At 43.0% G+C, this 20,040-nt stretch overlaps 2 protein-coding genes across 2 annotated transcripts; both read left to right on the forward strand.

The window, feature by feature from the left end:
• Nucleotides 1–2,811: 2,811 nt before the first annotated feature.
• On the forward strand, nt 2,812–4,505 carry LOC112835622 (gamma-crystallin D). The gene is made up of 3 exons (XM_025887150.2): nt 2,812–2,820; nt 2,912–3,154; nt 4,233–4,505. Exons 1-3 carry the CDS (start codon nt 2,812–2,814, stop codon nt 4,503–4,505), a joined length of 525 nt encoding a protein of 174 aa, XP_025742935.1.
• A 6,785-nt stretch (nt 4,506–11,290) lies between these two features.
• On the forward strand, nt 11,291–13,694 carry LOC112835642 (gamma-crystallin F). Its single transcript, XM_025887176.1, has 3 exons — nt 11,291–11,299; nt 11,391–11,633; nt 13,422–13,694. The coding sequence occupies exons 1-3, from the start codon at nt 11,291–11,293 to the stop codon at nt 13,692–13,694; spliced, it is 525 nt and encodes a 174-aa protein (XP_025742961.1).
• Nucleotides 13,695–20,040: the final 6,346 nt, after the last annotated feature.

Genomic DNA, 20,040 nt, shown 5'->3' on the forward strand with positions numbered 1-20,040 from the left:
TACATTATTTTATAAAAATAATAACATTTTTATAAATGTTATTTATAACATAAATGTTATTTAATAACAATAACAAAAAAGAACATTTACAAAAGGACATTTTAACACCCCCAAATACACAAGTTCCTAATAAAATATGGAATTTGTTCTGCTGTATAGTGTTTTCATTTGGCAAAAACTGAGCAGAGTTTGAAGACTCTTGATTGAGGTTGCAGCTCAATACCTTCAGGGGCCAGAGAGATGATGTACATGAGCAAAACAACCTCCTTTAAGACCACAAGGAGTGATGAAGAGTATGGTGAGCTGCGGAAAGTGCAAACCATCCCAAAGCATCATGGAGAACATCTAAACATTGTGCCAGCCAAATAAAATAACATCCCAGCTCCACAGCCCTCGGAGCTGCCAGTTCTCATTTCCATGCTGGTGTGAAAGCTGGGGAGAGCCACCACCGAGCACAGCCCGGGAGTTCCCAGTGTACCCTCTCCCCCCATGAAATACCTTGGTCTCATGGTAAGCCCACAGAGCCCAAACACGGAGCTTGGAAACATGAGGTGACGAAACCCCAGCAATGACTACAGTGAAATTTTCTCTCCATCCTAGTGGAATGAGACTTAGATTCATAAAATATTTTGAGCTCTAGGAAATAAGGGAAGTGGTATTTCTTATATACTTCATTTTATAGACTGACATTTACAGCAGCTACAGAAATCTTTGACCCTACATGCAGCAAAACTCTAACCTGAACTCGTGCCTTTTGCCTTTACCTTTGTTTGAAACCACCTGAATATTTAGGAGTGACAAAGGGTTACTTGCCAGACTAGAGCTCAGGATGAGGGTGCCTGACACTTACCTCTTACTCTCCTTCCAAGACGGTCCCCATCAGTCATTCCAGGCAGCTTGTATAGAACTCTGCCTCAGGGCTATAGGCGTAAGGATTCTCAAGTCTTAACTTCTGCTCACTCAGCACACTAAGTGTAACTTGGGGCTTCGGTCGAACACACACTTGTCAATGCCGGAATTTTCTGAAAAGCGTTAAAATCAAGCCACATTTTGGCCCATGCCATTCATTTTTCAGCTTGATGAAAACTGTGAGTTGTTTTTTTTTTTCTTTTTCCCTGTTTCTTTCCCCAGGCTGAAATAAAGCCTTTTCTCTTCCTAGTCAATGAAAAAACCAAACGCAGAGTCCCCTTGTTTGGGCCCTCTAGATGTATCCCAAATTTGTAACTGCATGTCAGCTATGGTAGTGGCAGTCCTCACAGCCATACCCCTTCCCGCTCCCCTAAGTTTCTCTGGGACTCTGCATTTGCTTCTTTCTCATGTTTTACTGTTTTTATCAATCAACACTCTCCCCACAGAAACAACTCTGAGCAAAATGGCAATTTTAAAAATTTTATTTTGTTAATTATTGTTTTTTAAATTTTTAATTAAAATGATTATTTTTTTTATTCTTTTGATTTGGGCAGCTTATTTTCCACTCCGTAAACGGAAGTAATTTTGCAAACATATGCCTATCTATAGTGGATAACAAGAACTGAAATCATCATATTGCACATAGTTGGTGTTTTATTTATAAATACCAACTTACAAAGACTTATGACCCAAAGTCAAGACAAAGTATTTCCATGAGACAACACAGGACTGTGAATAATTCTTTGAACATGAAAGAGGCTAAAGTCATAGGTCATCTTCCACTCCAGTGCTCCTTCCAGTCCATCAAACTATTATCTTCCAGGCTAATAAATACTTTCTAAAGTCTTCCTAGAGTCTCAGCTTCCAGATTTATTCCTTCCTCTCCCCATTTTTGCTGTAGCTCCTCTTTGTGTTCATGCAATTAATCTCTGTTGAGTCAAAAGCTTTATGTACTCTTGTTTCCCGAGGAAAAGGTGTATCTAGATTCCTCCTAGAAATGGATTTCTTAGGAATTTGGTTTTATTTTATAATAATCTGAGAGGTAACTGATTTTTGTGTTGAACTTTTTCTTATCTCATTCAAGTTAGAAATTTCCCTTTTAGTTCTTTCTGAGATGAAGCCTCTTAAAACTATTCTCCCTTTTGAATTACAATTAGGCAAGATGAAACCTCTAATTCTCAGTCTACTTCTAGACTGTAACAAATTCAGTCTACTTCCAGACTGTAACAAATTCAGACCAAATACTGAAGATCTGTGCTTGCTGGGATTTTTTTGTTTTGTTTTGTTTTGTTTTTGTTTTTGTTCTTACCATACTGCATGTTTGAAGTTCTGTGAATTCCCTGGGTAAAACATTCCAATTTCTTACACCCTTTAATAAGAAAATTCTCTTAAAGGACTAAGTTGAAATTTTCAACATTCCATTAAGGTCATTTCCTTCCTATTAACAATTGTATTCAATATTGTGGCACACATGTCCCTTGATAGTTCTGACAGATTAATTTTATATTTACCATGTTAAGACTCTGCTTTTTTTTGCTCCCTGACTTACACTTTTTTGTTTTTCCCCAGCCTATACAAATAAAAGTGTAGACTATATATGAAATGGCTGAAGCTCTATTTCTATTATTAAATCAACAATGTTCTAAATTACTTGTTATTTTTTTTTTTCAAACCGTCTCAATAGCATCAGCCAGTGATAGCAACCCGAATACTCCAGAGAGAAAGGGACCAAAACCTACAATGAGCCCCGTGGACTATGACAGCAAAGAGAAAAAAGAGCACACGAAAATCCCCTCCTCACCCCGCGGGCCCCTTTTGTGTTGTTCCTGCCAACGCAGCAACCCTCCTGCTATATAGACGCGCGCGCCAGGGCGGCCCATCACTGACCTCCATCCACCAGCCATGGGGAAGGTGAGCCCAGCGCAGCCGCAGGCCGGGAGGGGGGCCCGCACGCCGGGGCTGGGGGCCAGGCCTCTGAGCCTTTCCCTCCCTTGCCTTGCAGATCACTTTCTACGAGGACCGCGGCTTCCAGGGCCGCTGCTACGAGTGCAGCTGTGACCACCCGAACCTGCAGCCCTACTTCAGCCGCTGCAACTCCATCCGCGTGGACAGCGGCTGCTGGATGCTGTATGAGCAGCCCAACTACGCGGGCCACCAGTACTTCCTGCGGCGCGGGGACTACCCCGACTACCAGCAGTGGCTGGGCCTCAGCGACTCCATCCGCTCCTGCCGCCTCATCCCCCACGTGAGTCTGGCTCCCTGTGGGGACACAGAATGGAGAGTTTCCAGCAAAACTTAAAACATTTGGAGTAGTGATCTTTCCGAATGATTGAGGGTTTGGACACGAGACAAGCTATGGTAGAGTAGTAGCTCCATGTGGTCGGCCCCAAACAGAAGCAAAGCGTTCCCAGGTACCCATTAATCCACAAATATTTATTAAGAATGTGTTGGCTGCCGCGGGCATGTACGAGCTATAGGTCCTGTTCTGGAGTAACTTACAGTGGAGTTGCAGAAAAACCACTAATATCCCATAGAAGAATAATTAAGTGAAAAAACACATGGTAGTTAACAGAGCAGATAGGGGTTGAAAAAGAAACTTTTGCAAGGGTCCATTTTTTTAAGACCTCTCTCTCTCTTTTGCTCCCCACTTGCATATTTTGGTTTACCCCACCTATACCAATAGAAGCCCTTTCTCTCAGTGGAGAGAAACACAGAGAAATTTTATGCACATACCCACATGTATTTCAAATATGTTTTAAAACGCTAAAGTTTTTTAAAAATTAGTCCTGGGCCTTAACTGATTTTTCTTTCTCATTTTTCCTCATTCTATTCCTAAATTATTAGACAAGAACCGATTATTGTCTGAAAGACTTAAGATGTTTAATTTTGCTTTCCACAGAAACAGAAATATCCGAGTCCTTGGTTATTTTTCCAAGATTTATCTTAAACCCAATGCAAGGTCATTCATTTCATAAACTGACTTTACTGTTCAAACACACATGCTTGAAAAATTAAAAATATCTCTTCAAAATGGCAAAAATAGTAATAAGCTGTTAAAAGTTTGAGCTTCTCTCTGGTATGGTGAGCATTTCATCCTGGGAAGTATTTAAATATAGGGAGTGGAACTTCTTAATGCTTTCTATCATGCTTCGTGGTCTTGAAAAAGTACTGAGTCTCTGCCTTTGAAAATGGGGAATATCTAAATATTGAAAATTAGTTAAGGCTCACCATATATCTAAAAATAGCTTGCGCCGGACTGCATGAATGTGTTGCCACCATTTCATGTCTTGCTTTCCTCCTCTTTCCATCCCTGGATGGGCCAGGCTGGCTCCCACAGGATCAAACTCTATGAGAGGGAAGATTACAGAGGCCAGATGATGGAGTTCACCGAGGACTGCCCCTCTATTCAGGACCGCTTCCACTTCAATGAGCTCCACTCCCTCCACGTGCTGGAGGGCTGCTGGGTCCTCTACGAGCTGCCCAGCTACCGGGGGCGGCAGTACCTGCTGAGACCGGGGGACTACAGGCGCTACCACGACTGGGGGGCCACGGACGCCCGAGTGGGCTCTCTGAGACGGGTCATGGATTACTATTGAAATAAGTTCCTCATCATTTCTCAATCTGGGAACTAATAAAATATTTTCTGTGTGCTCCTGGCATTGGTTTGCTTGTGTTTTTCTTTTGCCCTCCTCTTAATATTCACACACACACATACACAAACCCACACAACGCAAGTGGAAGCCGAGATGTGTGACCCAGAACAAATAAAACACGCCTCTCACAATAAAAACATGCCTTCATATTAAGGAGAACTTTACAGTTTGCGAAGCACTTTTATGATACATTGTCTCATTGGATTCTCTGGTGTTTAAACAAGATGTTTCTTCAAACCAGATTACTAAAAATCTGTTTAGATTTCAGTTTTTCTCTGAGGAGTGAGGCTCTACAAAGCTGAGGTTCAGAGAGAGAGTGACCCAGCTATTAAAACGGGGATTCTGAAGCTGGCTTCCATGATGGGCTTCAGAAGGTTTTCGAATCCCCTAAACTGTATGTAAAAGTTGAGTTCACAGATCTCTGGTAGACTCTTTTGGTGCTGAGGCTGTCACATGACACTCCCTGGACACGGAAACCTAAGTGGAGGAATGCTGGTGGAGAAAGCGAGAAGAAATGGTTCCGGAAAAACTTCTGCCTTCCTGGTGGAGGGGAGGAGCTCCCCCTGATGCCACAATTCCCTCCTCTTTGGGCATTTTATACCCAAGAGGTGACAAGTGTGATGGAAATGCCAGAGTTTCAGAAATGCTAGCCTTGAGGTGGTCCAGCCCCTGAACCGACGTCTATCAGTCAGGGCTCTCCAGAGAACAGAACCAACAGGATACATATAGATAATATGAGGAGATTTATGAGAAGTATTCCCTCACCAATGGAGTCTGAGAAGTCCTGTGATCTGCAAGCTGGAGAACCAAGAAAGCTGGTGGTGTAACTCAGTCTGAGTCCCAAGGCCTGAGAACCAGGAGCGCTGGCATCTGAAGGCAAGAGAAGGTGGATGTCTCAGCTTAAGCAGAGAACTAATTTGTCCTTCCTCCACCCTTCTGTTCTAGTCAGGCTCCCAACAGATCGGATGGTGCATTCTCTACTAAGGACAATGCCAGCAATGTTTGACTTTCACAGTTTGTGTAATGGGAGTAAAATAAATCCAAACTCATTTATGCCACTGTAATTGGTTGTTCTGTTATTTGTAGTTCAACACACATGTCTAGCTAATACAGAGTATATGTGACTTTTTCTGAGGTGATTGTTGAGTACTGTATTCAAAGAAATTCCTATTGGAAAATGCAAAAAAAAAAAAAGAAGAACCAGGAGGAGAAGAAAGAAAGAGAGGGAGGGAAAGAGGAAGGAAGGAAATCAGGCACTATAGAACAATGAGGTCATTTGATTTTTAACATATTTTAGACCTGGAGATCATCTATAATGTAGATAACTCATTTTATGTAAGGTAAGCTGAAGTCCAATTCTAATGTCAAACAATTGATAATAGAAGTGGCATCAGAAGCTAGAACCACAGCTCAGAGATCACTGATTTTCCATTGTGGAATCAGAAAGATTCTTGTCAAAGTAACGACAGCACTAGCTTCCGGAGTCTTACCATGAGGTCATTGCATAAGACCAAGCAGGGATTGAATTAAATAAATAGGATAACCCAAAGCTTCATTCTCTCAATCTATATCTATGCACACCCCCCCCACACAGTTAAATACACTTACACAACCTTGTCCTTGTACGTATAGTATATGTGTGTGCAGGTGTGTTAGCACACTATACACACAAGGCTGTAGGGGAGTAGGGCACGATATTCAATTACACTGGTTCTTCTGCTGTCTGTTCTGTCTTGTGCTCTCATTGCTAGAATTTTAGAAAGGAAGAAGGGTGTGTATGTTCAAAGACTGATCTGATCAAGTCATTTCCCTGCTTAAAAACCTTTGATATTTCTCCAGTGTCAACAAGGGAAAGTTCTTCTTACAAGAACTTAGCCCCAACCCATCCACTCGCTCTCCTGTCACCTGACGCTCTGACGCACCTGAGTCCTCCCAGCACACCAAGCATTTTCATGTCTCTTTGCCTTTGCTCACATCATTTCCATGCCTTGAATTACTCTTCTCCACCTTCCCTCTGGTGAGCAGCTTGTTCTCTAAACCTTGATCAAAATTCCACCTCATCTCAGGGCGCCTGGGTGGCTCCATCAGTTAAGCGTCTGCCTTCGGCTCAGGTCATGATCCAGGGTCCTGGAATCGAGTCCTGCATCAGGCTCCCTGCTCAGTCGGGAGCCTGCTTCTCCCTCTCCCTCTGCCCCTCCCCCTGCCACTGCTCTCTCTCTCTCTCTTAAATAAATAAATAAAGTCTTAAAAAAAATTCAACCTCATCTCTCAGCCAAAAATGAATCTGAATTGCTTCAGGAACATTAGACTGGAAGTAGCAGAAGCCCCATATCAAAAGGACAAGCGATACAGAAATCTACTAGCTCATGTGACAGAAGTATTGGGATGGCACAGGATTTAGGGATGGTTGATTCAGCAGCTCAGCAATGTCATCAGGGCCCCAGGATTTGTCTGTCTCCCACCATATTTAGCATCTGCATAGTCCTGGAGCAGGTAGGTATCCCTGGTGACCATAGCATAGCTGCTAGCTGCAACTGAGGCAGCATACAAGGAAGGCTGGGTGAAGACGATCACCCAGTGATCTTTGCCCACAACACAGTTGTGCCCAGAGCACGAATTACCAGGATTAAAGAAGACCTTGAAATGTTATCAGGTTCTTGAGTGTAAGCTTTGGTGATATAAGGTAATGGAATGGAAAGAGTAAAGGGAGAAAGAGGGAGAAAGCCCAAGGAGGGAAAGGAACCAATAAAAAAAATATTTAAGACATTAATTATATTTATTATTGCTTTATTTCCTATTATAAAGTAAGAGGACTACAAGTACCTTAAAATAAACTGTTGTAAATGCTGCTTAATTCCCTTCTAATCCCTAGTATTCACCCCATTTTACTGTTTTCTTACAGCCTCATTAGAATTATTGAAATCAAGAAGTTAATATTGATAAAATTAACATAGATGTATTCTTTTCTTTTTGTTCATGGAAAATGTTTTAAATTGTGGTAAAATACACATAACATAAAATTTACCATCATAACCATCTTTAAGTATTCGATTCGGTGGCATAAAGCACATTCACGTTGCCATGCGACCGTCAGCAGTATTCATCTCCAGAACTTTGTCATCATCCCAAACTGAAACTCCACACTCATTCATCACTGAGTCCCCATCCCCCACCTCCCAGTACCCCCTGGTAACCACCATTCCACTCTCTGTGTCCACGAATCTGACTCTTATATGTACCTCAAATAAATGGAATCATACAGCATTCACCCTGCCTGGCTCATTTCACTTAGCATGGTGCTCTCAAGACTGGTCCATGTTGTGGCATTTGTCAGAATTTCATTCCTTTTTAAGGCTGAATCATATTCCATTCTATGCATCTACCACATATTTTGCATCCATTCATCCCTCAATGCACATTTGGGTTGCTTCCATCTTTGGGCTCTTGTGAATAATGCTATGAACGCTGGTGCACAAATACCTGCTTGAGTCCCTGCTTTCAATTATATTGGGAATATGCATAGAAGGGAAATTGCTGGATCATCTGGTAATTCAATGTTTCACTTTTTGAAGAACTTCCAAACAGTCTTCCACAGTGCATGCAACCTTTCACGTTCCCACCAGCAATGCACAACATTTCTAATTTTTCCACATCTTCCTTAACACTTGTTATTTTCTATTTTATTTTTGTGTTTTATAATAGCCATCCTTACAGGGATGAAGTAGTATCTCATTGTAATTTTGATTGCATTTCTCCAGTGATTAGTGATGTGAAGCATCTTTTTATATGACTATTGCCCACTTGTTTATCTTCCTTGGAAAAATGTCTATTCCTGTCCTTGTACTAAAAATTGGGTTTGTTTTTGTTTGTTCATTTGTTTGATTGGTTGGGGTTTTTTTGTGTTTTTTTGTTTGTTTGTTTGCTTTTTTGCTCTGTGCTTCTTGTTGCTGGATTGTAGGAGTTCTTTAAATACTTTGGATACCAATGCCTTATCAGATATTTATGATTTGCAAATATTTTCTTACATTCCATGGCCTTTCACTCTGTTGATAGTCTCCTTTGTCGCACAGTTTTTATTTTGATGAAGTCTACCTATTGCCTATGCTTTAGTGTCATATCCAAGAAATCATTGCCAAATTTAGTGTCATGAAATTTTTCCCCTCTGTTTCCTTCTAAGAGTTTATGGTTTTAGTTCTTTAGGTCTTTAATCCATTTTGATTTAGTCTTTGTATATGGTGTAAGGTAGGAGTCTAACTTCATTCTTTTGCATGTGGATATTCATTTTTCACAGTACCATTTGTTAAAAAGACTGTCCTTTTCCCATTCAATGGGAACCTGCCAACCTTGTCAAAAATCAGTTAACCATATATGTGGAAGGCTTGTTTCTGGGTTTTTCTGTTCTCTTCCGTTGGTCGATATGTCTATTGTTATGCTAGTACCACACTGTTTTGATCCGTGTGGCTTTGTAGTACTTTTGAAATCAGAAAGTTCAAGTTCTCCAGTTCTGTTCTTCTTTTTCAGGATTGTTTTGGGGATTTAGGGTCCCTTGAGATTCTATGTGAATTTTAGGAGGGATTTTTTTTTATTCCTACATAAAAGTTATTAGAATTTTGATAAGGACTGCATCGAATTGTAGATCACTTTGTGTAGGATTAATATCTGAACAATATTGAGTCTTCCAACTCATAAACATAAAATGTATTTCCATTTATTTATATCTTGTTTCCTTCAGCAATACTTCTCAGTGTGTAATATACTTACTTTAAAAGAAATTTAACATATGGTGAGCATTTTCCATATACTTAAATAAATTCTTTGCAAACATGATTTTTGGTAGCTGCATAATATCTCATCAAACAGATGTTCTATAAGTTACCTAATTAATGCCCTGTTTTGGACATTTCATTTGTGTCTTTTTTTATATATATTATAAACCATAGTCTGATAACATACTACCATACATAATGTTTGCATGTACCTTTAACTATTTCCTTTGGAGAAATTCTTAAAGATGAAAGTATCAGATCAAAGAAGTAAAAAATTAAGAAGGGTGGGCAGATGGGCAAAGGTACCTTTTTTTTTTTATCGTGGTAAAATACACATAACAGTAAATTTACCATCCTAACCATATTTAACCACATAGGACAGTAGTGTTAACTATATGGACATTGTTGTGCAATGGGTCTTTAGAACTCTTTTATCTTGCAGAACTGAAAGGAAATTTTAAAATACACATCAACAGTGCTTTTTTAATACAGGACTATGGTTTTAAGTTTTCCTCTATAGCTTCCAAATTTTCTATAAAAGTAAGAATTTTTAAAAGAAAGGATGTGAATAAGGTTTATTAAACTTGTGTGCATCAAATGAAATTTGTTCAGGGAAAACGATTTTTTAGCATTAGATTTTGGTGGCAACAATCCAAACTAAAGAATGAAATAGTGTTATCAGTTTGTTTCAAGTTGAGGAACTGCTTCTTCTGAAGCAGTGGTTCTCAACCAGTGTTGATTTTGCTCCCCCAGGGAACATTTTCAATGTCTGGAAACATTTTTGGTTGTCACCAATAGGAGACTAATGCTATTAACATCTTATGGGTTGACACCAGGGATGCTGCTAAACATCCTTAAATGCACAGGACAACCACCCACAACAGAATTTTTTGACCCCAAATGTCAAAATAGTGTGAGGCTGAGAAACTCTGCTCTAAAGAGAGCTGAGCATCAGGAGCTGCTGGGGATGGAGGTAGGGTCTTGGGGGAGGAAAGCAGACTCCAGCCCCTGGAGTCAGAGCCTTAACTACAGAGCAAGCAGGGCTTGCCCAGGGCTGGGAAAGGGAGAAAAGGCAGACGCTCTGTAAGATTGTAGGATTTTAAATTTGTTACATTTGCATGTTAACTTGTATTTATCAGCAGGTAGAACTAATCTTAGCACTTAGTTTGCAAAACTTAAATAGAAAGTTACTCTGTGAGTTGGAACCACCAGTGAGTCACCTCCTGAATTTCAAAAGTGGGTCTCCACGCCTGTGCAGTGAGAGGCACCCCAGCTGAGGCCCTGGAGAGGACGCTGGTCCAGCCCAGTCTCCAGGGAGCAGAGTGGAGGCCGGTGCCTAAACCCAGCTTCCTCAAGGGCCAACGCCCCATCACCCTTCCTCAAGTGTTAGCAGTATCTCCTGTACCCACTTGTCAGCCTGTAGGGTCATGGAGAGCTTCTTCCTCTTACAGGGAAATCCCATCTTACTTTAAGCATACTATGGAGAAGGCAGGTTCTTCCCCATGTTCCAGATTCTCACACCAAGAAAATGCTCTCCAATCGAAACGTTTCATGCTGGGGTCCATTCTGACCTCAGACTCAGTCACTACCTGGCTCTGTTACTCAAAAGGAGATCGTCTTGAACTTTAAAAAGAAACTAAAATATTTCATTGCAATTATTAACTCGGTTAAGGGCTTTTGCTCAGTTCCAAATTCCTAAATAGGCTTCATTTAAAGGCCCCAGAGGCATCAAGTGACAGTTTTAACGCGGGTCATCAGTTCGAAAACACTGGAGAGTCTAAGAGAAAACATACAATAAGTCCCCCACCCCACCCCCGCCGTAATTATATAGAAAAAGAGAGAGAGAAAATCCCCTCCTCACCCCGCGGGCCCCTTTTGTGTTGTTCCTGCCAACGCAGCAACCCTCCTGCTATATAGACGCGCGCGCCAGGGCGGCCCATCACTGACCTCCATCCACCAGCCATGGGGAAGGTGAGCCCAGCGCAGCCGCAGGCCGGGAGGGGGGCCCGCACGCCGGGGCTGGGGGCCAGGCCTCTGAGCCTTTCCCTCCCTTGCCTTGCAGATCACCTTCTACGAGGACCGCGGCTTCCAGGGCCGCTGCTACGAGTGCAGCAGTGACCACCCGAACCTGCAGCCCTACTTCAGCCGCTGCAACTCCATCCGCGTGGACAGCGGCTGCTGGATGCTGTATGAGCAGCCCAACTACACGGGCCACCAGTACTTCCTGCGGCGCGGGGACTACCCCGACTACCAGCAGTGGCTGGGCCTCAGCGACTCCATCCGCTCCTGCCGCCTCATCCCCCACGTGAGTCTGGCTCCCCGGCTCCTGCTGGGCCCTCCCGCCACCCTGGAGCTCCAGATGTGGCATTCAGACTACGGGGTGGCCACCCTCTGTTGCTGGCTCTATGTTCTCCTTTCCTTTGTGAATATCTCTAGGGTTTTCTAACACTGAAAATGTTGTGCAATGCTTTTAATTTAAAAGTTTATTTTGCCTTGCTAAAATTCAACTCACCTCTACTGGGGAAAAGAAATGCAGGAATTCCCAGGGTCCGTGGCACAGGTGAGGAATAAGCAACATGTTGATTCAGGCTCATCAGGTGGCCTGGGGCTAGTTCCTTGGGCTATTTCTCTCTCTCTTCATCTGTAAAATGGGGCCAATAAAAGCAGTAATTCATAGGGTTGGAATAAGGATGAAAGGAGGGTACCTAGCACATGGAGAGCTACCTCTTCCCCTGAATATTAACTATTATGATGATGAACATCAAGTTCCGGTTTTTGTTCACTCAGAACAAGTAACCAACAAGGTGATTCTGGCAGCTTCTGCAGAACCCACTGTTCCCCAAATCAACCCCAGCAGCCTGAAATCCCACAGTTGGGGATTCTCTAATCTATGACACAGTCCCCTGGAAAATGTACCACTTCTGCGAAGTGTGAAACCCCCTCAGGGGGTGTAATGCCTTGATGGACCCAGACGAGCATGAGGAGCCTGAGAATCCGGGCTTCTCCTTCCCCGTCCGGACTTTTCTAATTACAGACTTAAAGCTCCAGTCATTAGCTTCTCGTAAAAGAAGAAAAGGCTAGAATGGTTGCTCCATGTGCGCCGGGCTGCTGTGAAGACCACATTAAATGATGTACATGTGGGTCCTTTCCCAACCGTGGGGGATAGCTTATTAGCAGTCTTTCATACTGCAGGACGATGCTTGTGAGAACTTCTAAAGAGCGTTCCGTGGTGGGAGCAGGAAGACAGTGAGACAATCGGCACCCTCTGGGAAGGCAGATAAAAGAAGAGCAAGCGCTCAAGGAAAGACAGACAGGATTTGCTCAGGACAAACAGCCTAACTTTCCATTTTTCTAAAGGTTGGATACTCCCTTGGTCCTGCGCAGGCCTCCTTCATGATCTTGAGCTTCCCTTTTTATTAATGACCTAAAACTGTTTTGCGCATACGTTAGAGCTGAGAACTGAGATCATCTTTGTGATGGCTCTTGCTTCCCAGGATGTTAGAGTAGCAGGGCTTAAGGCAGAAGAGACTAAGGAACCGCCTGCGCTGAAATGCCACAGCGCATCTGTGCCTCACTTTCCAGAAAGCAATTTGACTTCCTTTCTCCTTTCGCCTCTTCCAATGCTATCGTGATTCAAAATAATGCCTCTTGCTAGGGATATGTTTGTCTTTTTGTTTTAATATCTAATTATTTTTATATCATCCAAGGAGAACTCCAGACCACCAAAAGTCTATGAAGGATAGAGCAAAACAATTATATGCTAATTGTTACTTAAGAATGGTAGTAAATGGATCCAGTGTGTATGCTTCATAAAGGTTGTGCCCCCCCAAAAAACCCTAGGGAGCACCACTCACATATTCATCCATATCATGGTCTATGTGAATGGTGTGGGTTTTTTTTTTTTTTGAGTTTTGCAGTATACAACCTACCCAACTGTACACAGCAGCCCTGGTATTGGTAGTCTCCTTTAATTTGGTCACCTTTGATATAGAAAAGATAAAGAGATGCCCATTCCCCCTGGTGGGGTGTGTGGCTGGTTGTGAAGGGCTAGGTTTTCTGACTTTTCCTCATCTGCTGATTGCTGAACCCACAGACCAGTTCGCACAGGATCAGGATCTACGAGCGAGAGGACTACAGAGGCCAGATGGTAGAGATGACGGAGGACTGCTCCTCGCTTCATGACCGCTTTCACTTCAGTGAGATCCACTCCCTCCACGTGCTGGAGGGCTGCTGGATCCTCTACGAGCTGCCCAGCTACCGGGGGCGGCAGTACCTGCTGAGACCGGGGGACTACAGGAGCTACCGCGACTGGGGGGCCACAAGTGCCCGAGTGGGCTCATTGAGAAGAGCCATGGATTTCTACTGAAATATTTTTACTCTACCCTATTCTCCATCTGGGAGCTAATAAAGTATTTCCTGTGTGTTTCATGCAGACACGTGGTCCTGTTTTCCTTTCAGCCTCCTTGGAAGGGCTCAGCAGAAAGCAAGCTGGGAATAATGTGGATTTGCTTACACATATCGGTGGCACGGGTGGTATGGGGTAGCAGTTAAGAGCACAGCCTCTGGAGCCCAAATGCCTGGTCCAAACCCTTACCAGCTGTAGGTGATGGGGCAAGTTCCTTAGCATTTCTGTGCCTCAGTTTCCCAACTTGTAAAACTTGGGGTAATAATATGCCCTTCATCTCGTAAGGTTGTGATGTGGATTACATGAGTTTTTATTTTTAAATTTTTAATTTTCTTACAATGGTGCCAGGCACGAAGTAGATGCTATATAATAAGTATTTATAAGACAAATGTTCCTTGGTTATTATGAAGTATTTGGACCTTATAAACTAGTGCTTTTCAAACTGTTAATGATGGATCAAGAATCACCTGCATCAGAATCACTCGGGACACTTGTTAAAATACACCCCCAGCAGCTTCTTATGCAAATGGCATTTGAGAACCATGGTTCTAAATCTAGTTTTTTGTACTACAGAATTAGATCCCAAAAGATTGAGCACCTCTTAGACACTGTGCCCATTACTGGGAAATAAGAATGAGTAGAGCAGGGGCGCCTGGGTGGCTCAGTCGTTAAGCGTCTGCCTCCAGCTCAGGTCATGGTCCCAGGGTCCTGGGATCGAGCCCCGCATCGGGCTCCCTGCTCACAAGGAAGCCTGCTTCTCCCTCTGCCTCTGTCCCTCCCTCTGCTTGTGCTCTCTCTCTCTCTCTCTCTCTCTCTCTCTCAGTTAAATAAATAAAATCATAAATTAAAAAAAAGATACTGCTCCAACATCTTCTGGTAACTTTTCAGCAGAATGCTAGGAACGGGACACGGAACAGAATCATCACACCCACATGACACGGAGAGTGATGGGGGGATTAGGAGTCTCAAGTCTGCCTGGAGTTAGATCTGACTGCTTGGGTTTGAATGGGAACTGATCTTGTGTTAGCCAGGCTAGAGTCTTAGGTCAAGTTCCCCCACACCCAGATCACGAACCAAAGATTCAGGAGGAGGTGATTTATCAGAGAAGTGCTTCCAGGAGGAAAGGTGAGGGAGTAGAGAAGCAAGATAGAGAGAGAAGGGCAGGAAACCACCTCAGCCTGATTCTGTGGAGAGCCCTTGAGCCGGGATCACCCTTTCTAGTGAATCCTGCCTGGAGGCAAAGGAATTGTGGGGGGAGGGCGGGGAGGCTGGTATTCCCACACCAGTCCCTCTGTCATTAGTCACTGGGGGAAGGAGGACACCCCATGCTCCCAGACCCTTTGGACTCCCTTCACCTGCTGGCAAGAGGCAGTCTTCAGAAAGTTGCTCCATGAGCTGTATCAGACAAGTCTGCAGATGCTGGGCGGGAGGGCAAGCACGCAGAGCTGGAAAAGGATCTGAGGGGGTCCAGGCAGAGCACACCTCCTCAGGATGATAGGACTAATATAATAACAGTGTGTCCCTTACACAGTGTGAGATTCAATGGTGTAAATGCCTGTACATACTCAGCGCAGTGCCTGGCACATAGTGAGTGCTCACCAAGTGTCTACAATGATGATTATTATTAGGTTCTGTGGAGTTGGAAGAAATGGGAATAAAGGTGGTGAAAATGTTGTGGATAGATCTTGTCCCATAGGGAAGAAAACATGGCACATACGAGGGGAACAAGGAGTGATTCAAGTTGGCTGAAGTGTTAGAGACCCAGAGGGGAGAAGTGAGAGAGAAGGTAGTCAGATGGTTAAGGCCAGAGCTGGGAGGGAGGTGACATTAGTGAGTTTGTTTTTTTTTTAAGATTTATTTACTTGAGAGAGAGAGTGCTGGGGGGGGGGTGTGGGGGCAGAGGGAGAGAGAGAGGGAAAGAAGCAGACTCCCCACAGAGCACAGAGCCTAACAACGAGGGGCTTGATCCCACGACCCTGAGATCATGACCTGAGCTGAAATCAAGAGTCGGGCGCTTAACTGACTGAGCCACCCAGGTGCCCCAGGAGGTGGCATTATTGATGAGACCTTAGCTGAGACAGAAATGATGTCACAAGGCTCCCAACCAGCATCTAGAACCTGAGCTGCAAAACAAAAAAGAATTTTTAAAAAAAGGGAGAGAGAGAACAACGGAGCAAGCAAAACCATTTGAAATGCACAAAAGCAAAAACCAACAAAGGAGAAGTGTTTGTGCAAACATGAACGCTGCTTTCTCCACAAGCACTGTGACCCCCTTCTCTTCCAAGAGGCAGCAGCTAGTCTGACACACACACTCATAACCTCGTAGTAACTTTGCCGAAACATTTCTTTCTTTAAAAAAAAACTATTTTTTCTCTAAAACCAAAAGTGGAATATAAAATATTTTGTGATATGGTTGTTTCTGTTACTACTAACTGCTAAAGTTGTTTAAAGTAACTTTAAAATAAAAAGAGGAAGAGGTGAAGCAGGAAACAGAGACCAGCTAGCTAGCAGGCTATTGCAGCCTTCAGAAAAAAGAGGTCACTGGCTTAAGGCAGGTGGCATTTACAGAGGTGGGAGGTGGCCGCATTTTGAAGACATTGTGAACACAGAAACTCCTATTGGATTCAACATGGGTGTGACAGAGAGGGTTGGTCTGCACCACTAGAAGGATGGAGTTGTCTTCAACCCAAACAGGGAGAACTGCAGGGGGAGCACGTTTGGGGAGGAAAACCAGGTGTCCCATTTTGGACAAGAGGAGTTTGAGATGTCTAGGAACATCCAGGTGGAATTGTTAACCACACAACTGGTTAACAGCTAACCAGGCAACCAACCTGGGGTTCAGGAGAGAGGCATGGGCTGGAGATCAATGTTTGCAAGTCATTGGAGGTAGATGGTATTGAAAGTCATAAACTGGGATAGGATCCTTAGGGAGTGTTTGTCGATGAAGCCTTGGGCACCTCAGCTTTAAAATGAATGTATGAGGGGCACCTGGGTGGCGCAATCGGTTAAGTGACTAACTCTTGGTTTCAGGTCAGGTCGTGATCTTAGGGTTATTAGATCGAGCCCTGCGTCAGGCTCTGTGCTCTGTGTGACATTTGCTTGAGACTCTCTCTCGCTTTCCCTCTGCCCCTCCCGTCTGCACACACGTGCTCTCTCTCTCTATAATAATCTTTTAAAAAATAAAATAAAATAAATGTATGGGAGGGAGGGCTAATAAATAATGCTAAAGTTTGGTGACTTACACAATAAAAGTTTTCTCTTTCATTTAAAACAATTTAATTTAATTTTAAAAAAATAAAAAAGGGGTTTTGTTGTTTTTTGTTTTTTTATGAGGTGCCAGGGTGGCTCAGTCAGTTAAGTGTCCCTCTCTGGATCTTAGCTCAGGTCTTGATCTCAGGGTCGTGAGCTCAAGCCCTACGTTGGGCTTCACACTGGGCGTGGAGCCTACTTAAAATACAAAAATAATAATAAATATTTTAAAAATGTTTAAAGGTTTTTTTAAATAAATGGTAATGACTTTTTAGCTAATTCTTAAAAGCAGATAAATCTGGAAACATGAAAGTCAGCAGGAACAATGCCAAGATAATTAGAAAAGTGGAATCTAATTGCTGTTTCATATCACTTTTGATTTTCTGACCATTACACTAGAGAGCAATGTCTACTAGTTCATCAAGAAAATTTTGGGGGTTCCTAGCGACTCAGTCAGAAGAGCATGCGATTCTTGAGCTCAAGGATGTGAGTTTGAGCCCGTTGGGTGTAGAGATTACTAAAAAAAAAAAAAAAAGGCTGAAAGAAAAAAGAAAATTTGGGGGGGACCTGGGTGGCTCAGTCATTAAGCATCTGCCTTCCACTCAGGTCATGATCCTGGGGTCCTGGGGTCCAGCCCCGCATAGGGCTCCCTGCTGAGGGGGGAGTCTGGTTCTGCCTCTGTCCCTCCCCCTGTTCATGCGCGAGCACTCTCTCTCTTTCTCTCAAATAAATAAATAAAATCTTTTTTTTAATTTTTTATTTATTTATTTGACAGAGAGAGACACAGCGAGAGCAGGAACACAAGAGCAGGAGAGGAAGAAGCAGGCTTCCCCCTGAGCAGGGAGCCCGATGCGGGGCTCGATCCCACAACCCCGGGACCATGACCTGAGCTGAAGGCAGACGCTTAACGACTGAGCCACCCAGGCGCCCCCAAATAAAAAAAATCTTAAAAAAAGAGAAAGAAGTCTTTTGCGCCACAGAGACTAATAACTAAAAATTCCAAACAAAAAAAAGTAGCTTCCTTCTCTTTTGCTTAGACAATGCTTTTACTTAATTTAGATGAGAGCTCCACCTAGTGCTCAGCAGAAAAAAGACAAGTATGGTCTAAAAGCTTTTTTCAAAATCACATATACTAAGAGATTATTCTGTACCTTTTAAATATACTCTGCTAGGCAGTATATGCAGGGCAAATTTATTATTAGCCAAAATTCTTATTAAGCCAATATAACTCTTATTTGTTTGAGAGCTTTGTGACACATTGTAAGCATTTCATAAGAGCAGCCGAAGAAAGGTAGGACAATTGATCTGTGTTCACAGGAGCAGATGTGGCCCTTTCGGGTTGGAGAATCCAGCATTTGCACTGTGACTTTTAACAGATCCCCTCTCTTCCTCCATCTTGCAACATGCGACAGATCCAATTTATAAAACTTCAGGTCCATGGGTAAGATACATTCCGAATCCTGCTTCAAACATTTCCTTCATTTCACCCTCAGACTCAACCCCTATTTACTTGTGAGTTTTCAACCAACTCTTTTTTGTATCCTTTGCATTTTTTTCTTACCATTGTATATGACTCATTGTTTACAGAAGTCTGATTCATCTCGTTTGGGGGAAAAAATAAACAGGAGAGCTATTTCAAATCTTGTTGGCTGACTTCCTGTGTTCCTCTGTCCCTCTCTCAGTGTCTACAGACATACAAGGATAGCCTCATCCCATAGGTCTTAAAACCTCTCAGATCAACCTAGGAGTATGCAAAGATAGCAAACAGTGCGCAACGTGGGTCCTCAATTGCCCATCCTTGCATTTGGAAGTCCCAACCTTGGCTCCTTCCAGTAACACCTAAGCTGTGTGTCTTGAGGCTGCTTTGAGCAGTATCCTCCAAGAGATGTTTGTCTTTCTGCCTGAGCCCTCCTACTCCCAGTTTATGTTGGTTTCAAAGGTAGGAGTTGGGAACTGCTGATAGAGCTCACAAATATAGTTCACCTTCTCTTATCCTTCGGGCTCTGTGAGGCATTCTAGAAAACCATGTCCCACATGGCTGGGGAATGCTGGAAACCAGCCCAGATCCCAGATCCCTTTGAGGATCTACCGGACTCCAGCTTTGAAACTGACCTTCTCCCTGACTTTGTGGCCACCTGCCTCACTGTCGCAGGGTCCTGGCCTGGAAAATAAGATAAACCCTGTCTTACCGCAACCATCTTTTCTTTCCAGGAAATCAAATGGGTCCGTTCTAAGCCAAGTCTTACCATCGGACTCTCCGGGACCACCACAACGCTGCCCATATTTCAGATTCTTCCCTGTGGTTTCCATGCCCCACAGCTCACTCTTTCCACTGACTTTGTAATTTTGTTCTTCATACATTTTCAAATTTTGTCCCACCAACTTGAATTTTGTTCTTCAGAACTCTTTGTCTTTACTATGTATTTAATCTTAAAGGCTTTTTTCAGAATTGTTCTACCTCCCCGCCCCCTGCCCTCCATTATAAATCCATATTCAAGGATTCACAGAACACAATTTTGCATTTAAGAAGCAGCAGAAGTAGGAAAAAAAAAAAAGGCAGCAGCAACAACAATCTGAAATTCCCGTAAATAATACTTCGGTTGGCACACAGTTTACCATAACCATCCAGCTAGTTTCTGTTGAAAACATTGCTCTTGAATTCCCAAGAGCTAGTTCTGGGAGTCAAACTTAGATACAAACCTTACCCTGAGCCAGCTGTGGGACATCAGGGAAACAACTTAACCTCTCTAACCAAAGCTACAGTTTTCCCATCTGCCTAATAGGGATAATCTTAAAACCCACCTCATGGGGTTTTGTGAGACATAATAATAATAATATAATGCTATAAAATGCCTGGCATATAATAACTCACTCAACGTTAGCTATTATTATTATCACATTTTATTTATTTATTTTATTGTCCTAAGCATGATATTTTGTACTTGCTGTGGATTTTTAAAAATTATCCTGAAGCCCAAAGTTTAATTTAGGATGTCCTAGGATAAGGTAGTTTGGTTGCAAATCATGTAACTATAAGTGTATTTATGGAGCGACAGTA

The sequence above is a fragment of the Callorhinus ursinus genome, unplaced genomic scaffold (assembly GCF_003265705.2).
Source record: "Callorhinus ursinus isolate GAN/ISIS: 27379988/994484 unplaced genomic scaffold, GSC_fseal_2.0 scaffold2, whole genome shotgun sequence".
Lineage (NCBI taxonomy): Eukaryota > Metazoa > Chordata > Mammalia > Carnivora > Otariidae > Callorhinus > Callorhinus ursinus.

What these genes read in the sequence shown, in the direction of transcription:
- LOC112835622 (XM_025887150.2), top strand. An exon ending in CCTGCCGCCTCATCCCCCAC is followed by an intron (nt 3,155 to 4,232) that starts GTGAGTCTGGCT and finishes TGGATGGGCCAG; the next exon opens with GCTGGCTCCCACAGGATCAA.
- LOC112835642 (XM_025887176.1), top strand. An exon ending in CCTGCCGCCTCATCCCCCAC is followed by an intron (nt 11,634 to 13,421) that starts GTGAGTCTGGCT and finishes CTGAACCCACAG; the next exon opens with ACCAGTTCGCACAGGATCAG.